This window comes from Artemia franciscana, chromosome 1 (genome assembly GCF_032884065.1).
Source record: "Artemia franciscana chromosome 1, ASM3288406v1, whole genome shotgun sequence".
NCBI classification, from domain to species: Eukaryota; Metazoa; Arthropoda; class Branchiopoda; order Anostraca; family Artemiidae; genus Artemia; species Artemia franciscana.
The window spans coordinates 32,847,215-32,861,497 of record NC_088863.1 but is presented as its reverse complement, the minus strand read 5'-3'; the positions used below and the strand labels follow the sequence as shown (position 1 = coordinate 32,861,497).

The 14,283-nt window shown below is 37.5% G+C and overlaps 1 protein-coding gene across 1 annotated transcript in view; it reads left to right on the top strand.

Moving 5' to 3' along the window:
* LOC136028840 (F-box only protein 11-like) overlaps window positions 1-14,283 on the top strand; it is a 75,717-nt gene that overhangs the window by 27,099 nt on the left and 34,335 nt on the right. Inside the window, exons 3-5 of the mRNA XM_065706770.1 lie at window positions 2,181-2,313; window positions 5,255-5,405; window positions 13,985-14,264. Coding sequence (XP_065562842.1) covers window positions 2,181-2,313; window positions 5,255-5,405; window positions 13,985-14,264 — 564 coding nt within the window. The remainder of the gene's footprint in view (window positions 1-2,180; window positions 2,314-5,254; window positions 5,406-13,984; window positions 14,265-14,283) is intronic.

The following is a 14,283-nucleotide window of genomic DNA, read 5'->3' as shown; positions in this document are numbered from 1 at the left end:
GTAACTTACGAATTAACTTGGGTAACGAACTTCTATATTCATATGTTTTTATTACGTATATGAGGGGGTTCAACCCTCGTCGATACCTCGTTCTTTACACTAAAGCTTAGATTATGTCCCAATTCCTTAAGAATGACCTCTGTATCACAAAGGCCGTAGAATAAATAGTTGAAATTACTAAAAATACTTTAGCGTAAAGAGTGAGGTATAACGAGGAGATAAACCCTCATATGCGTAATAATATTTGTTCGTTTTAAGTTTTAATGCTGCTCCTTACTTTCAGTAGAAAAAAACTTTTCATATTTATTTTTTCATTGTTTTTGTCAAATAAAGCTAGGAAATCCTGTGCCCCTTCATTGGAATTCTCTTCCCTCATGGGAAGTCTCTCCATGGAAATATCCTCCCACGTAACCCCTCCCCTCAACTCTCCCCCTAAACCAAAAGAATCCCCCTGAAAACGTCTGTACACTTCCCAGTAACCATTACTATATGTAAACACAGGTCAAAGTTTTCAACTTGCAGCCCCTCCCACGGGGACTGTGGGGGAGTAAGTCGTCCCTAAAGACATAGTTTTTAGGTTTTTCGACTATGGTGAATTAAATGGCTATCTCAGAATTTTGATCTGATGACTTTGGGGAAAAAATGAGCGTGAGAGGGGGTCTAGGTGCCCTCCAATTTTTTGGTCACTTAAAAATGGCACTAGAACTTTTAATTTCCGTTAGAATGAGCCCTCTCGCAAGATTCTAGGACCACTTAGTCGATACGATCACACCTGAAAAAAAACAAAAAAACAAACAAACAAATAAACACGCATCAGTGATCTGTCGTCTGGCAAAAAATGCGAAATTCCACATTTTTGTAAATAGGAGCTTGAAACTTCTACAACAAGTTCTCTGATACGCTGAATCTGATAGCGTGATTTTCGTTAAGATTGTATGACTTTTAGGGGGTGTTTCTAAAATGAGGCAAATTTTCTCAGGCTCGTAACTTTTGATTGGTACTTGTATACTTAAATTTTAAATTTGTATATTTAAAACCAGCATTAGAATACGATTCTTTTGATGTAACTATTGGTATCAAAATTCCGTTTTTTAGAGTTTCGGTTACTATTGAGCCGGTCGCTCCTTACCACAGTTCGTTACCACGAACTGTTTGAAAATGTACGTAAATGAATGTTGCAATTTCAACTCATATTTGGTCTCATTTTGAATTTATCTTTTTCCAGTTTTAATGCATACATGCATAATAACAAACAAAAATATTACCAGTCTTCTCTCAAAGCACTTCGAGGTACATGTATATACATAATAATAAAAAAGATTAAATCAAGAACAAGAAATGATAAGGGGGTGAGGTAGAAGTTAAAGAGGGGACACAGGGGGAAGAAACGGAAATTGACAGGCAGGAAGAAATCCAGAGGCACAGGAGAGAAATAAATGCTGACCTAGAGACTTGAACCTTATTACAATACAAAAATGAGAACTTTGGGAAAAATTCTTGAAGGAATAGATAAATTATCAAAAGAATAGTTTAGGTTAGTAATAGACTGGATAAGACAGAATTTCAAAGTGATATAGAACCCACATGGACGAATTTTAAAGCCACTGAGGTTAATCTTAGAGAAATTAAAAAGAACAATATAAGTGGGAACAAAGTTGTTATAGACAATTTGTGGGTTTTGGGATCCTAGGAATGGATCAACTTAGTCCTTATGCATAGTTTTCAAAACGGCACTAGAATTGGAGGGTTAAGTTTCCTTTAAAACGTCTATTAAAATGTTGATTAGGTGCGCTTTGCACACTTAAATTTTAATAGAAGTGATCAACTTGACATTACACTTTAAATGACATAAATAATGCTTTTTTTTCATCAAAGCATAAAATATATGAATTTAGACAAAAAACCTTATTTATAAAGTGCAATCAATGGACTTTTTATAATATGAGAAAACTAGCTTGTTTTTATCACACCCATGTCAAAAGTCTTAGTAGTGGATGAACTTGTATAATAAATTGAAATCTACAATATAATTTGCTTTCATTTTACAAATGAAAATTGATTTGGAAAAATTTTCTATTAGGAGTTTTAATTAGAAGAATTTTCTTAATTCTAATGCTGATTCCAAAATTGGGATATTTCCCTAATTGTTCCATCACTTATTTGGATGTTTTATTTTTTAGGTAGTGGGAGGAAATGGCTCCGCAGAATCTGACCCCTCAGTAAGTCTTTCTCCTGGAGCTTCTAGTACCCTTGATGTTTATCTACCTGCTAGGAAAAAAGTGAGACGAGCAGCAACAGGTTCTACTCAAAATGGTAACTTGATTGATTTTTTGTTTTATCTTTTTGTGTAGTGAAACAAAAAAAAAACTTAAAAAAAGGTTTCTATTGGGCAATACCAAGAGCTACCAATACCAAGGACATCTACTAAGCCCTAATGCCTAACTCGGCCTTACATTAATTTAATCATTTGCTCATTTTATTATTCACCCGGACAGAAGGCTTGTTCTTGTCGTAATTTTCATGATATTCTACAAACAAGTCTTGACTTTGTGACGACAAAGTATCCAAATGCCGGTATATGTGTAGTAGGAGACGCAAACGAACAAAGTCTGAATTATCTGTGCAAAGATCTGAAGTTTCAGCAAATTATTGATTTCCCTACTACAAAAGGTGGAACCAGTTTGGATGTTATTTGCACCAACCTTAAAACCTTCTACAACACTCCAACTACCCTTCCCCCCTCGGTTGGTTAGAGGTTAGAATTATCGATAATTACTTTTTAGGTCATAACCTGCATTTGTTGTTTTTTTCAAGGAGAGTTTTTGGGCAAATTTTGTTTCTAAGCACCTGTACGAAATTTTATTTTCAAACAATACGTAAAACAATCTTAAGTTACGTTAATTTTCGTGGTAACGAACTGTTGTAAGGAGCGACCCGGCTCAACAGTATTCACGAAAATTACACCATCAGATTCAGCGTATCAGAGAACCGTATTGTAGAAGTTTTAAGCTCCTATCTACAAAAATATGGTATTTCGCATTTTCTGCCAGAAGACACATCACGGATGCGCGTTTATTTGTTTTTTTTTTCTGTGTTTCTTTTTTCCCAGGGGTGATTTTATCGACTCAGTGGTCCTAGAATGTCGTAAGAGGGCTCATTCTAAGGGAAATCAAAAGTTCTAGTACCCTTTTAAGTGACCAAAAAATTGGAGGGCACCTAGGCCCCCTCTCATGCTAATTTTTTCTCCAAAGTCACCGGATCAAAATTCTGAGATCCATTTTGTCCAGCATAGTCGAAAAACTTAGTAACTATGTCTTTGGGGGATGACTTACTCCCCCAGAGTCCCCGTGGGAGGGGCTGCAAGTTACAAACTTTGGCCAGTCTTTACATGTAATAATGGTTATTGGGAAGTGTACAGACATTTTCAGGGGGATTTTTTTGGTTGGGGAGGGGTATGTGGAATGATCTGTCCATGGGGGAAGAGAATTTCAATGAAGGGGCGCAGGATTTTCTAGTATTATTTAAAAAACAATGAATAAATAAATATGAAAAAGTTTTTCCAACTGAAAGTAAGGATCAGCATTAAAACTTAAAACGATCAGAAAATTATTACGCATTTGAGGGGTTCACCTCCTCGTAATACCTCGCTCTTTACGCTAAGTATTTTTAGTAATTTCAACTATTTATTCTACGGTCTTTTTGATTCTGGGGTCATTCTTAAGGAATTGGGACAAAATTTAAGCTTTAGTGTAAAGAGTGAGGTATTGACGAGGGGTGAACCCTCTCATATACGTAATAAAAACATACGAATATAGAAGTTCGTTACGTAAGTTAATTCGTAAGTTACGTATATTTTTTACTAATGAAAACGTTCGTAAAAAATTAAAAGTTCTAGTTGCCTTTTTATGTAATAAAAAAATTGGAGGGCAACTAGGCCTCCTCTCTTGCTCCTTTTTTTCTCAAAATCTTCCAATTAAAACTATGAGAAAGCCATTTAGCCAAAAAAAATTAATATGCAAATTTCGTTTGAATTATCTATGTGCGGAGAGCTAAAATGAAAACATGCATTAATCTAAAAACGTTCAGAAATCAAATAAAAAAAGTTTTTTTTTTAACTGAAAGTAAGGAGCGACATTAAAAATTTAAAACGAACAGAAATTACTCCGTATATGAAAGGGGCTTTTCCTCTTCAACGCCCTGCTCTTTACGCTAAAGTTTTTTTACCGTTTTAAAAAGTAGAGTTAAGAGAAAGAGTCAAACTTTAGCGTAAAGAGCGGGGCGTTGAGGAGGAAAAGCCCCTTTTATATACGGAGTAATTTCTGTTCGTTTTAAGTTTTAATGTCGCTCCTTAATTTCAGTTAAAAAAACTTGTTTTTTTTTAATTTAATTTCTCTAAAAGTGTAAAAACCATTCACTTCGAAACTTTTTGGAGTCTCTTTATTCATTAGTTCTGATCAGATTGTTGTTCAGGATTTTGGATAAACTATTTACATTTTCTTGAATTACCAAAAATTTTCGTCATTCTTTAATCATGAGATTAAAGAATGTCCTTCGTGGTGACAGATGTGACAATGTCCAAAAATTGTATTTTTTTACGCCAAAATTCTTTCTGAAATTGAATCCTTTGTGCCAACCGGTTGAATTCCTCCCCCTTTTTTGCCGGAGTGATAATGATGCTTAAGTTCGGAGAATTATACCCCAAACCTAAGTTTGGAGTAGTTTTAGGGTGAATGAAAAATTGTTTTACTGAAAAGAAAAGCACATTCATGACCAGATTAGAAATGAATCATTAATTATTTCTGTAATACGATGTTTATACGTTCAATTCTCTTCTAATGACTTGTACTGGCTTGTATTTCTATTTTTCCTTTTATTTTCCTTTCATAATACTGCCCTTTCAGTACGATTTGGTTCCTTAGATATTCTACGAGACTAAACCACTGATCCCTACCAAATGTCCTGAACAGGAGTTTAACTCATTCAGGCAACTTTCATTGTTCCAATTGTGTTTAACTCTGATTTAGTCCGCTTAGGACTAAATGAAAAATTTGTTTATAGGTGATTTTGTTACGATTTTACGAGTTGGGCAAAATTTAATGGGGGCGGAGTGGGGTTGAAACACGGACCCTCCCTCCCTGGGTACGGTCTTGTTCCTGACCACCCCTTTTGCCAGATTGGTTCCCTTATTTTTCGAAATTTTTCTTGTTTCTTTAATTTGAAAAATAGAAGTAATATGTAAATATCTACATTTCAGATGTTGTAAAGGATGGCTCACATTATTTACAGTACGAGCTTCCTGATGAAGTAATATATTGTATATTTGGCTACCTTTTAGAAGAAGATTTGTGCGAAGTTAGTAAAGTTTGTAAGCGGTTTAATACAATTGCCAATGATACCGAGTTATGGTAAGTTTTTCGTATCTTTTCCCCTTTTATAATTGGTTGAGAATATGCTACCGAACGGTTAAGAATTGAAATACCGAACGGTTAAAAATAGGGGGATCGATTAATTCGGAAAAATTAGAAAAAAGGGGTATTTTTAACTTGTGAATGGGTGGTTGGATCTTAATGAAATTTGATAATTAGAAGGATATCGTGCCTCAGAGCTCTTATTTTAAATCCCGACCGGATCCGGTGACAATGGGGGGGGGGGTTGGAGGGGAAACCTAAAATCTTGGAAAACGGTTAAAGTGGAGGGATCGGGATGAAGCTTAGTGGGAAAAATAAGTAGAAGTCATAGATACGTGATTTACATAATTGGAACGGATCCGCTCTATTTGGAGGGGGGAGGGGTTAATTCTGAACAAATTAGAAAAATTACGTATTTTTAACTTACGAAGGAGTGATCGGATCTTCATGAAACTTCATATTTAGAAGGACCCCGTAACTCAGATCACTTATTTTAAATCTCAACCGGATCCAGCGTCATTAGGGGGGGGGAGCAGCTGGGGGGGGGGGTAATTTTGAAAATTGATGTATTTGTAACTTACGAAAGGGTGGCCAGATCTTAATGAAATTTGATATTTAGAAGGATTTTATGCTTTAAAGCCGTAATTTTAAATTCTGACCAGATCCTGTGACATTGGGGGGAGCTGGAGGGGGAAACCGGAATTCTTGGCACTTGGTATTAATTCGGTTAATTCGGAAAAAATCGAAAAAATGCAGTATTTTTAACTTATGAGCGGGTGATGGGATCTTAATGAAATTTGATGTTTCGAATGGTATCGTGTCTCAGAGCTCTTATTTTAATTCCTGACCAGATCTGATGACATTGGGGGGAGTTGGAGGGGGGAAACTTAAAATCTTGGAAAACGCTTAGAGTGGAGGGATCGGGATGAAACTTGATGGGGAAAATAAGCAGAAGTCCTAGATACGTGATTGGAATAACCGGAACCAATCTGCTCTGTTTGGGGGTTGGAGATGGGGGGTTAATTCTGAAAAATTGAAAAAATGAGGTATTTTTAACTTACGAACGGGTGATCGGATCTCAATGAAATTTGATATTTAGATGGATATCGTGTCTCGGAGCTCTTTTTAAATCCTGACCGGATCTGGTGACATTGGGGGGGGGGGGGGTTGGGTTGGGAGGGGGGGAACCTAAAATCTAAGAAAAAAAATTAGAGTGGAGGGTTCGGGATGAAACTTGGTGGGAAAAATAAGCACAAGTCCTCGATAAATGATTGACATAACCGGAATGGATCCGCTCTCTTTGGGGTAGCTGGGGGGGGGGGTAATTCTGAAAAATTAGAAAAAATGAGGTATTTTTAACTTACGAACGGGTGTTCGGATCTGAATGAAATTTGATATTTAGAAGGATATCGTGTCTCAAAGCTCTTATTTTAAATCCAGACCGGAGCTGGTGACATTGGGGGAGTTTGGGGTGGGGGAACCTAAAATCATGGAAAACACTTAAATTGGAGGGATCGGAGTGAAACTTGGTGGGAAAAATAAGCAGAAGTCTTAGATACGTGATTTACATAATTGGAACGGATCCGTTCTATTTTGGGGGGGGGGGTTAATTATGAAAAATTAGAAAAAATGACTTATTTTTAACTTACGAAGGTATGATCGGATCTTCACGAAACTTCACATATATAGAAGGACCTCGTAACTCAGATCTCTTATTTTAAATCTCAACCGGATCCAGCGTCATTGGGGGTGGGTCAGCTGGGGGGGGGGGACCGGTAATCTTAGAAAATACTTGAAGCGGAGAGATCAGGATGAAACTGAATGGGAAGAATAAAAACCTGTCTAAGATACGTGACTGACATAACCGGACCGGATCTGCTCTCTTTGGTGGAGTTGGGGAGGGTAATTTTGAGAATTGAGGTATTTGTAACTTACGAAAGGGTGACCAGATCTTAATCAAATTTGATATTTAGAAGGATATTGTGCTTTAAAGCTCTAATTTTAAATTCCGACCAGATCCTGTGACATTGGGGGGAGTTGGATGGGGAAACCGGAATTGTTGGAAAACGTGAAAATTGGGGTATTTTTATCTTACGAATAGGTGATCGGATCTTAATAAAATTTGATATTTAGAAGGAATTCATGTCTCAGAGCTCTTATTTCAAATCCCGACCTGGTCTTTTGACATTGGGGGGAGAGGGGGAAATGTTGGAAAACACTCGGAGTGGAGGAATCGGGATGAAGCTTGGCGGATAGAATAAGCAAATGTCCTTGATACGGGGTTGACGTAACCGCACTGGATTCGCTCTCTTCTGGGGAGTTGGGGGAGGGGTTCAGTGATTTGGCGAGTTTGGTGCTTCTGGACGTGCTAGGACGATGAAAATTAGTAGGCGTGTCAGGGAGCTGCACAAATTGACTTGATAAAGTCATTTTTCCAGATTTGACCATCTGGGGGGCTAAAGGGAGAGGAAAAATTAGAATTAATAGGTATTTATAACTTACGAGTGGGTGATCGGATCTTAATGAATTTTGATATTTAGAAGAACATCGTGACTCAGAGCTCTTCCTGACCGGCATTAAGCCTCTGATTTTCCTTTTAAATCAATCTATTGATTCTTAGAATTTTGTTTGAGCTCATACCATATGAGCTCTTGGCTCTTAGCTCTTCTTGCCTCGTCACAAGTGCCATATGAGCTCTTAGCTATTGTTTTTTTAGGGAAGAACATACGCTGTTAAATTACGCTTTAAGAGCAAATTTTGCAAAAATGAGGGTGCTTGACCATCTTTTTTCTAAATAGCATTATGATTGCATGATTCTATATGGCCTTAGACTCTTTTTTAGGATTTACTTCTTTTACATTTTTGTCAGCTCCACAGGAGCCTTCCTAAGGCTCTTGAATGTACTCCTTTGTGCTTCTCATTATTTCTCTTGTTGAGTCGGATATGAAATTCAAGTTCCTTTATTTCTGTTTACTCTATCTGTAAGATCATAATTTCAGTCGGTGCATGTCTGTCACATTATCTAGAACGTGCTTCAGTTTGAGTCGATCACAATTGGCTTGTCGGTGTTACTTTTTTCACCCAAAGAAAATAGTATTAAGTTCTTTGGTTTTGTCGGCTTTTATTTTTCAGTAGCCGTTCTTTTCTTAGTTGTAAGATTAAGTATGTATTTTGTGTATGAAGTGAAACTTCTATCGTGTTCCCTGTTGTTTTAGGAATTCATTGAGCCTGAGAAGAAATAACGATGACGATGTAATTGATTTGGTTTAATTTATTTATTCTGAATAAAAGAGTTGATAAATTGAAAATAAAAATTTATCAAATAAATAAGTAGCAGATTCCTTTTGTCTTTTATAACGATGAAAAGGATGAAACTGGATGGGAAGAATAAAAACCTGTTTATAACTTTTTATCCTTTTGCTTATTTTAAAATTTTCACCCGTCATTATTTTGTTGTTATTACTATGTTGAGAGACTGTCCACAGCTGCTTATGGATCTCCGATTTATCAGTCTATTTTGCTTTGGAATTTCGTAGGAGCGGATATAATCGTTTCCCCTTCCATGAAGGGGGGTACCTTGGCTTATTTTTATAGTCATTAATTGGCTTGGTTAACCCCTTTCTCGTTTCCCTTTTTTTTCTTTTGAGTATTTAACCGGGAGCTTTTTATTTATCGTTTAGCCGGGTGCAGATATAATCGTTTGCCCTTCCATGAAGGGGGGTACCTTGGCTTATTTTTCACAGTCATTAATTGGCTTGGTTATCCCTTTTCTCGTTTCCCTTCTCTTCTTTTGGGTATTTAACCAGGAGCTTTATATTTATTCTTCTGTTCCTAGTTTTTTCATTTTAGTTACTTATTCTTCTGTTTCTAGTTTGCTCATTTTCTAGTTACTTATTTTCCAATCTAAATCCCGTTTAGATTTTCTGTCTGTGAGCAGAGATGTCCGACTTATCAGGAGACATGGTAATATTCATTTAAAACCGGTTTTTTGTTCATTTTCACTTTTTGTGTTATCCTATTCGCATTTTCTATGTTTATGTATCGTTGCTGCTCTGTAAGAGCTTGTCTTTTGAAGTACTATGTTTTGTACCACCACGTGTCTTTATCTAGTGCGTAAATGACCCAATCTAAATCTTGGATTCGATAAAGGATTTGTTTTAAACTTCAACCTACCAAGGTGTCTTGAAAACTCCATACTTGTACAGGCTTTCAGTCTTTAAATAGGTTGTTCTCCCATAAAATTTCGGCTAGGTGCATAAGTGATGCACAGAAAGGGTGTCCGAGCGTGGAAAGGTCTGGATCACATTGGAGGAAGTAGGATGGGACGGGGGAGAACTTGCAAAATTCCCTGACTCTGGTTCAAAGTCCCTAGGTCCCTGACTATGGTAACAAATGCTTAATTTTTACATTTTATACCTTGCCTTGGCAAAACTTTATTCTCCTTAGAAGGATACGCAGCTTAAGAAAGAAATATCCATAATTGAAGTCTGTGTATAAAATAGGAAAAAGAACACAAGTGAATATTCTAATTGGAAGATCTTTTTCCTGGAACAGAAGGAGCTTCTACTGGACAATTAATCAGATATCGCTATTTGTTTAAGACAGATAGTGGATTGGGTTTTCACACGAGTGTTTTGTAAGAAAAATATGTGCTAAATCATATCTTGGATATTTTCGCAATGTTTACGTAAATTCAGTCATTATTCTTTTAAGTATCTCCAGGTAATATAAAACAATCTATAAGAATCTTTGGTAACTTCTTACATCACATTAAATGACTTCAAAATCTTCCAGAACCAGGAATTCTATCTATTCCGTAATCCATTACGCCTTATTAGACAAAATACTTGTAGCTATTATTTCGATGTTATATCACATATTCAGCTTATGATCCACACATACTAGTGGCCTTAAAGACATCCTTTAGCGAATTGTGAAAGATCTAGGTTAAGTTTGCTTTAATTAGAAACTGAAGATGGGCCTCGATTATCGAAATGTCTCCCACTGAAATGTTCCCACTTTTTATTTTTTCCATATTGACCTTCCTGTTGGTTTGTTCTATACCCTTCTTTCTCTATTATTTTTGAAGCTGACAGGAAAGGCTGTGAAGAAAGAGATATTTCGAGGATGATCGACAAATCTAGATCCTTTAGTGGATAAAATCCAACTATTTGCATTGAAAGACACGATCAGGAGTCACGAAGTGGAAAGCTTCTTGGAACATTTACCTTAAGTATTAAGTAGCAATTGCTTTTATATAGATTCAAAACAACTAGAATGCATAAGTGAGATATGTGATTGGTCTGTTCATAGGCATTGAGGCAGGTATATTAAACGCCATCTGTTTTCAAATTCATTCTTGGTCAAATTACCTGGTATTTGACGGAAACACATTACGTTTCTAGGAAACGGTAGAGACTTGCACTTTTGGATGCTAATGGTGACGACTTAATGCTTAAAGTGTTACTTCAACTTAATGCTTTACGTAAATATGATTAGGAAATGTGAGTTCATCTGAGGTGGGGTAAGGTAATTGACAAAACCGCCCTTTAAGGAGTCCTGAAAAGCCCTTCATAATCAGCCATAGTAAAATATGCTTGATTTTTGTTTCGTGACAGTGACATTTTGAATGAAAGGACGGTTGTGAGGAACAGGATGGAAAATATCTTACAGTACTAGAACAGAAAACAAAAGAGTTGAATTCTTAAAGCAGGAGCATATGGTAACGAAGCAGTTAGTCACAAGTAATACTGCAGCTAATCACAAAAAGACATGCCGGGTTGCAAAATTCCCCCCTCCACCCCACCCCAAAAAAACTATTTGGAATAGAAATAATTTAGATCCTTTTAGCTATGCTCTTGAAAAGCAAAAGAACAGGAAGAATCAGTCTTTTTTATGGTACTTGGTATCTACCAAGTGACATATAGCGGTCGCAAATTCTGTCGGTCGGTCTGTCTGTTGGTCTGTCTGTCTGTCCCGGTTTTGCTAGTTTAGGCACTTCAAGGTAAGCTAGGACGATGAAATTTGGCAGGTGTATCAGGAACCAGACCAGATTAAATTAGAAATTGTTGTTTCCCCGATTCGACCATCTGGGGGAGAGTGGGGGAATGGTTAAATCGGAAAAATTACAAAAAATGAGGTATTTTTAACTTAGGAACGGGTGATCAGATCTTAATGAAATTTGATATTTAGAAGGATGCCGTGTCTCAGAGCTCTTATTTTAAATCCCGACTGGATCCGGTGACATTGGGGGATTTGGGGGGACCTAAAATCTTGGAAAACGCTTAGAGTGGAGGAATCGGGATGGAACTTGGTGGGAAAAATAAGCAGAAGTTCTAGATACGTGATTAACATAACCGGAACCGATCTGCTCTATTTGGGGGAGTTGGGGGGGGGGGTTAATTCTGAAAAAATGAGGTATTTTTAATTACGAAGGAGTGATCGAATCTTAATGAAATTTCATATTTAGAAGGATCTTGTGACTCAGATCTCTTATTTTAAATCCCAACCGGATCCAGCGTCATTGGGTGGGGGAGTAAGGGGGGACCGGAAATCTTGGAAAACGCTTAAAGCGGAGAGATCAATATGAAACTTGGTGGGAAGAATAAGCACAAGTCCAAGATACGTGACTGACACAACCAGGCCGGATCCGCTCTCTTTGTTGGAGTTGGGGGTGGGGAGTAATTCGGAAAACTTGGCATTTGTAACTTACGAAAGGGGGATCAGATCTTAATGAAATTTGATATTTAGAGGGATCTTGTGCTTTAAAGCTCTCATTATAAATCTCGACCAGATCCGGTGACATTCGGGAGAGTTGGAGGGGGAAACCGGAATTCTTGGAAAACGTGAAAATTGAGGTATTTTTTTCTTAAGAATGGGTAATCGGATCTTAATGAAACTTGATATATAGAAGGATCTTATGTCTCAGATGCTCCATTTTCTATTCGAATCGGATCCGGGGACATGGGGGGTTGGAGAGGGGAAACAGAAATCTTGGAAACCGGAAATCTTGGAAAACGCTTAGAGTGGAGAGATCGGGATAAAACTTGATTGGAAGAATAAGCACAAGTTATAGATACGTAATTGACATAATTGGAACGGATCAGTTCTCTTTTGGGGGAGCTGGGGGGTGTTAATTTGGAAAAATTAGATAAATTGAGGTATTTTTAGCTAAAGAACGGGTGACTGGATCTTAATGAAATTTGATAGTTAGAAGGAACCCATGTCTCAAAGCTCTTATTTCAAATCTCGACCAGATCTGTTGACATGGGGGGGGGGGTGTTGGATGGGAAAACTGGAAATCTTGGAAATCGCTTAGAGTGGAGAATTTGGGATGAAACTTGGTGGGTAGAATAAGTAAATGTCGTAGATACGTGATTGACGTAACTGTACTGGATCCGCTCTCTTTAGGGGAGTTAGGGGGTGGGGTTCAGTGCTTTGGCGAGTTTGGTGCTTCTGGTCGTGCTAGGACGATGAAAATTGGTAGGCGTGTTAGGGAGCTACACAAATTGACCTGATAAAGTTGTTTTGCCCGATTCGACCATGTGGGAGGCTGAAGGTAAAAAAAAGGTAAAGGATATGGCATTAGACTTTACAGTCCCTACCGGCGGTGCTGATCTCCGTTTCTTGGCCCTTCAGCCAGGAAGTGCAATGGGGGGTTGGGGACCAACCATCCTGTGCTTTCGCACACCCTTCCTGTTTACCTTCCCCAGATTTCTCCAGGTACCCATTTAAAGCTGGGTCGACTCTGGCTAAGCTTACAGAGTCACGCCATTGACTCCCGTCCCAAACTGAACAATTGGGTACACTGGGATTCGAACCCGCGTCCTTTCAGACAAAGGATCCCAAATCCAGCGCACCAACCGACTTGGCTAGGACGGCTAGTTTGGAAGGGAGGCTGAAGGGAGAGGGAAAATTAGAAAAAATGAGGTATTTATAATTTACGAGTTTGTGGTCGGATCTTAATGAATTTTGATATTTAGAAGGACCTCGTGACTCAGAGCTCTTACTTTAGATCCCGACCGGCATTAAGCCTCTGATTCTCCTTTTAAATCAGTCTATTAATTCTTAGAACTGTGCGAGAGCTCGTACCATATGAGCTCTTGGCTCTGTCGGCCTCGTCACAAGTGCCTTATGAGCTCTTAGCTCTTGTTTTAAAGAAAATTGAAAAGAAAAGCATGGTCAGTACTTTTGTCTAACGTAAATTGAAATTACATTCCGATTTATCACGGTGTACCTTTCATTGTCTAAAAAGTAGAAGACCTTTTTACTGGTGTAAGATATTCCTATTCAGCTCTTTCTGATCCCATGTTTCTAAGTCACTTTTGATCTCTTTTCTTTTTTGCATAACTAAAGTTTTACTTTTAGTTTGTTGTAAATCTTTGTAGCAGCCCTAAAGTGCAGGATTCTTGCACTATTATTAAACAGAAATCACTTTCCACATTTTCTGTTTGATTGTTTGGTTAATATTTTCTATTATAATAATAATCAAAGGAAATTACAGGTTGTTTAGTATCAAATTATCTTTTCAAAACAGTTACTGGAAATTTCTGCATGAGCTATTCGTTATTTTACAGGAAGAATTTATACCAACGGGTTTTTGAATATGACATGCCCCTCCTATATTCTGGTCCAACAAAGTTTGAATTTGTGAATCCTGAGGAGTGGTACTCAAATCCATGGAAAGAGAGTTTTAAGCAGCTTAGTAGTGGGGTTCATGTCCGACCTGGATATCAAGCTATGGTTGAAGCAGAACCGGAAAAATATAAAGGAACCAATATAACCTATTTCGACTCAATACAGTCAGCTATGGATTTGTCCGATGAAGTTGATAATTTGTTAATTTTTGTTCATAAGGTAAGTTAACCAAACGTAT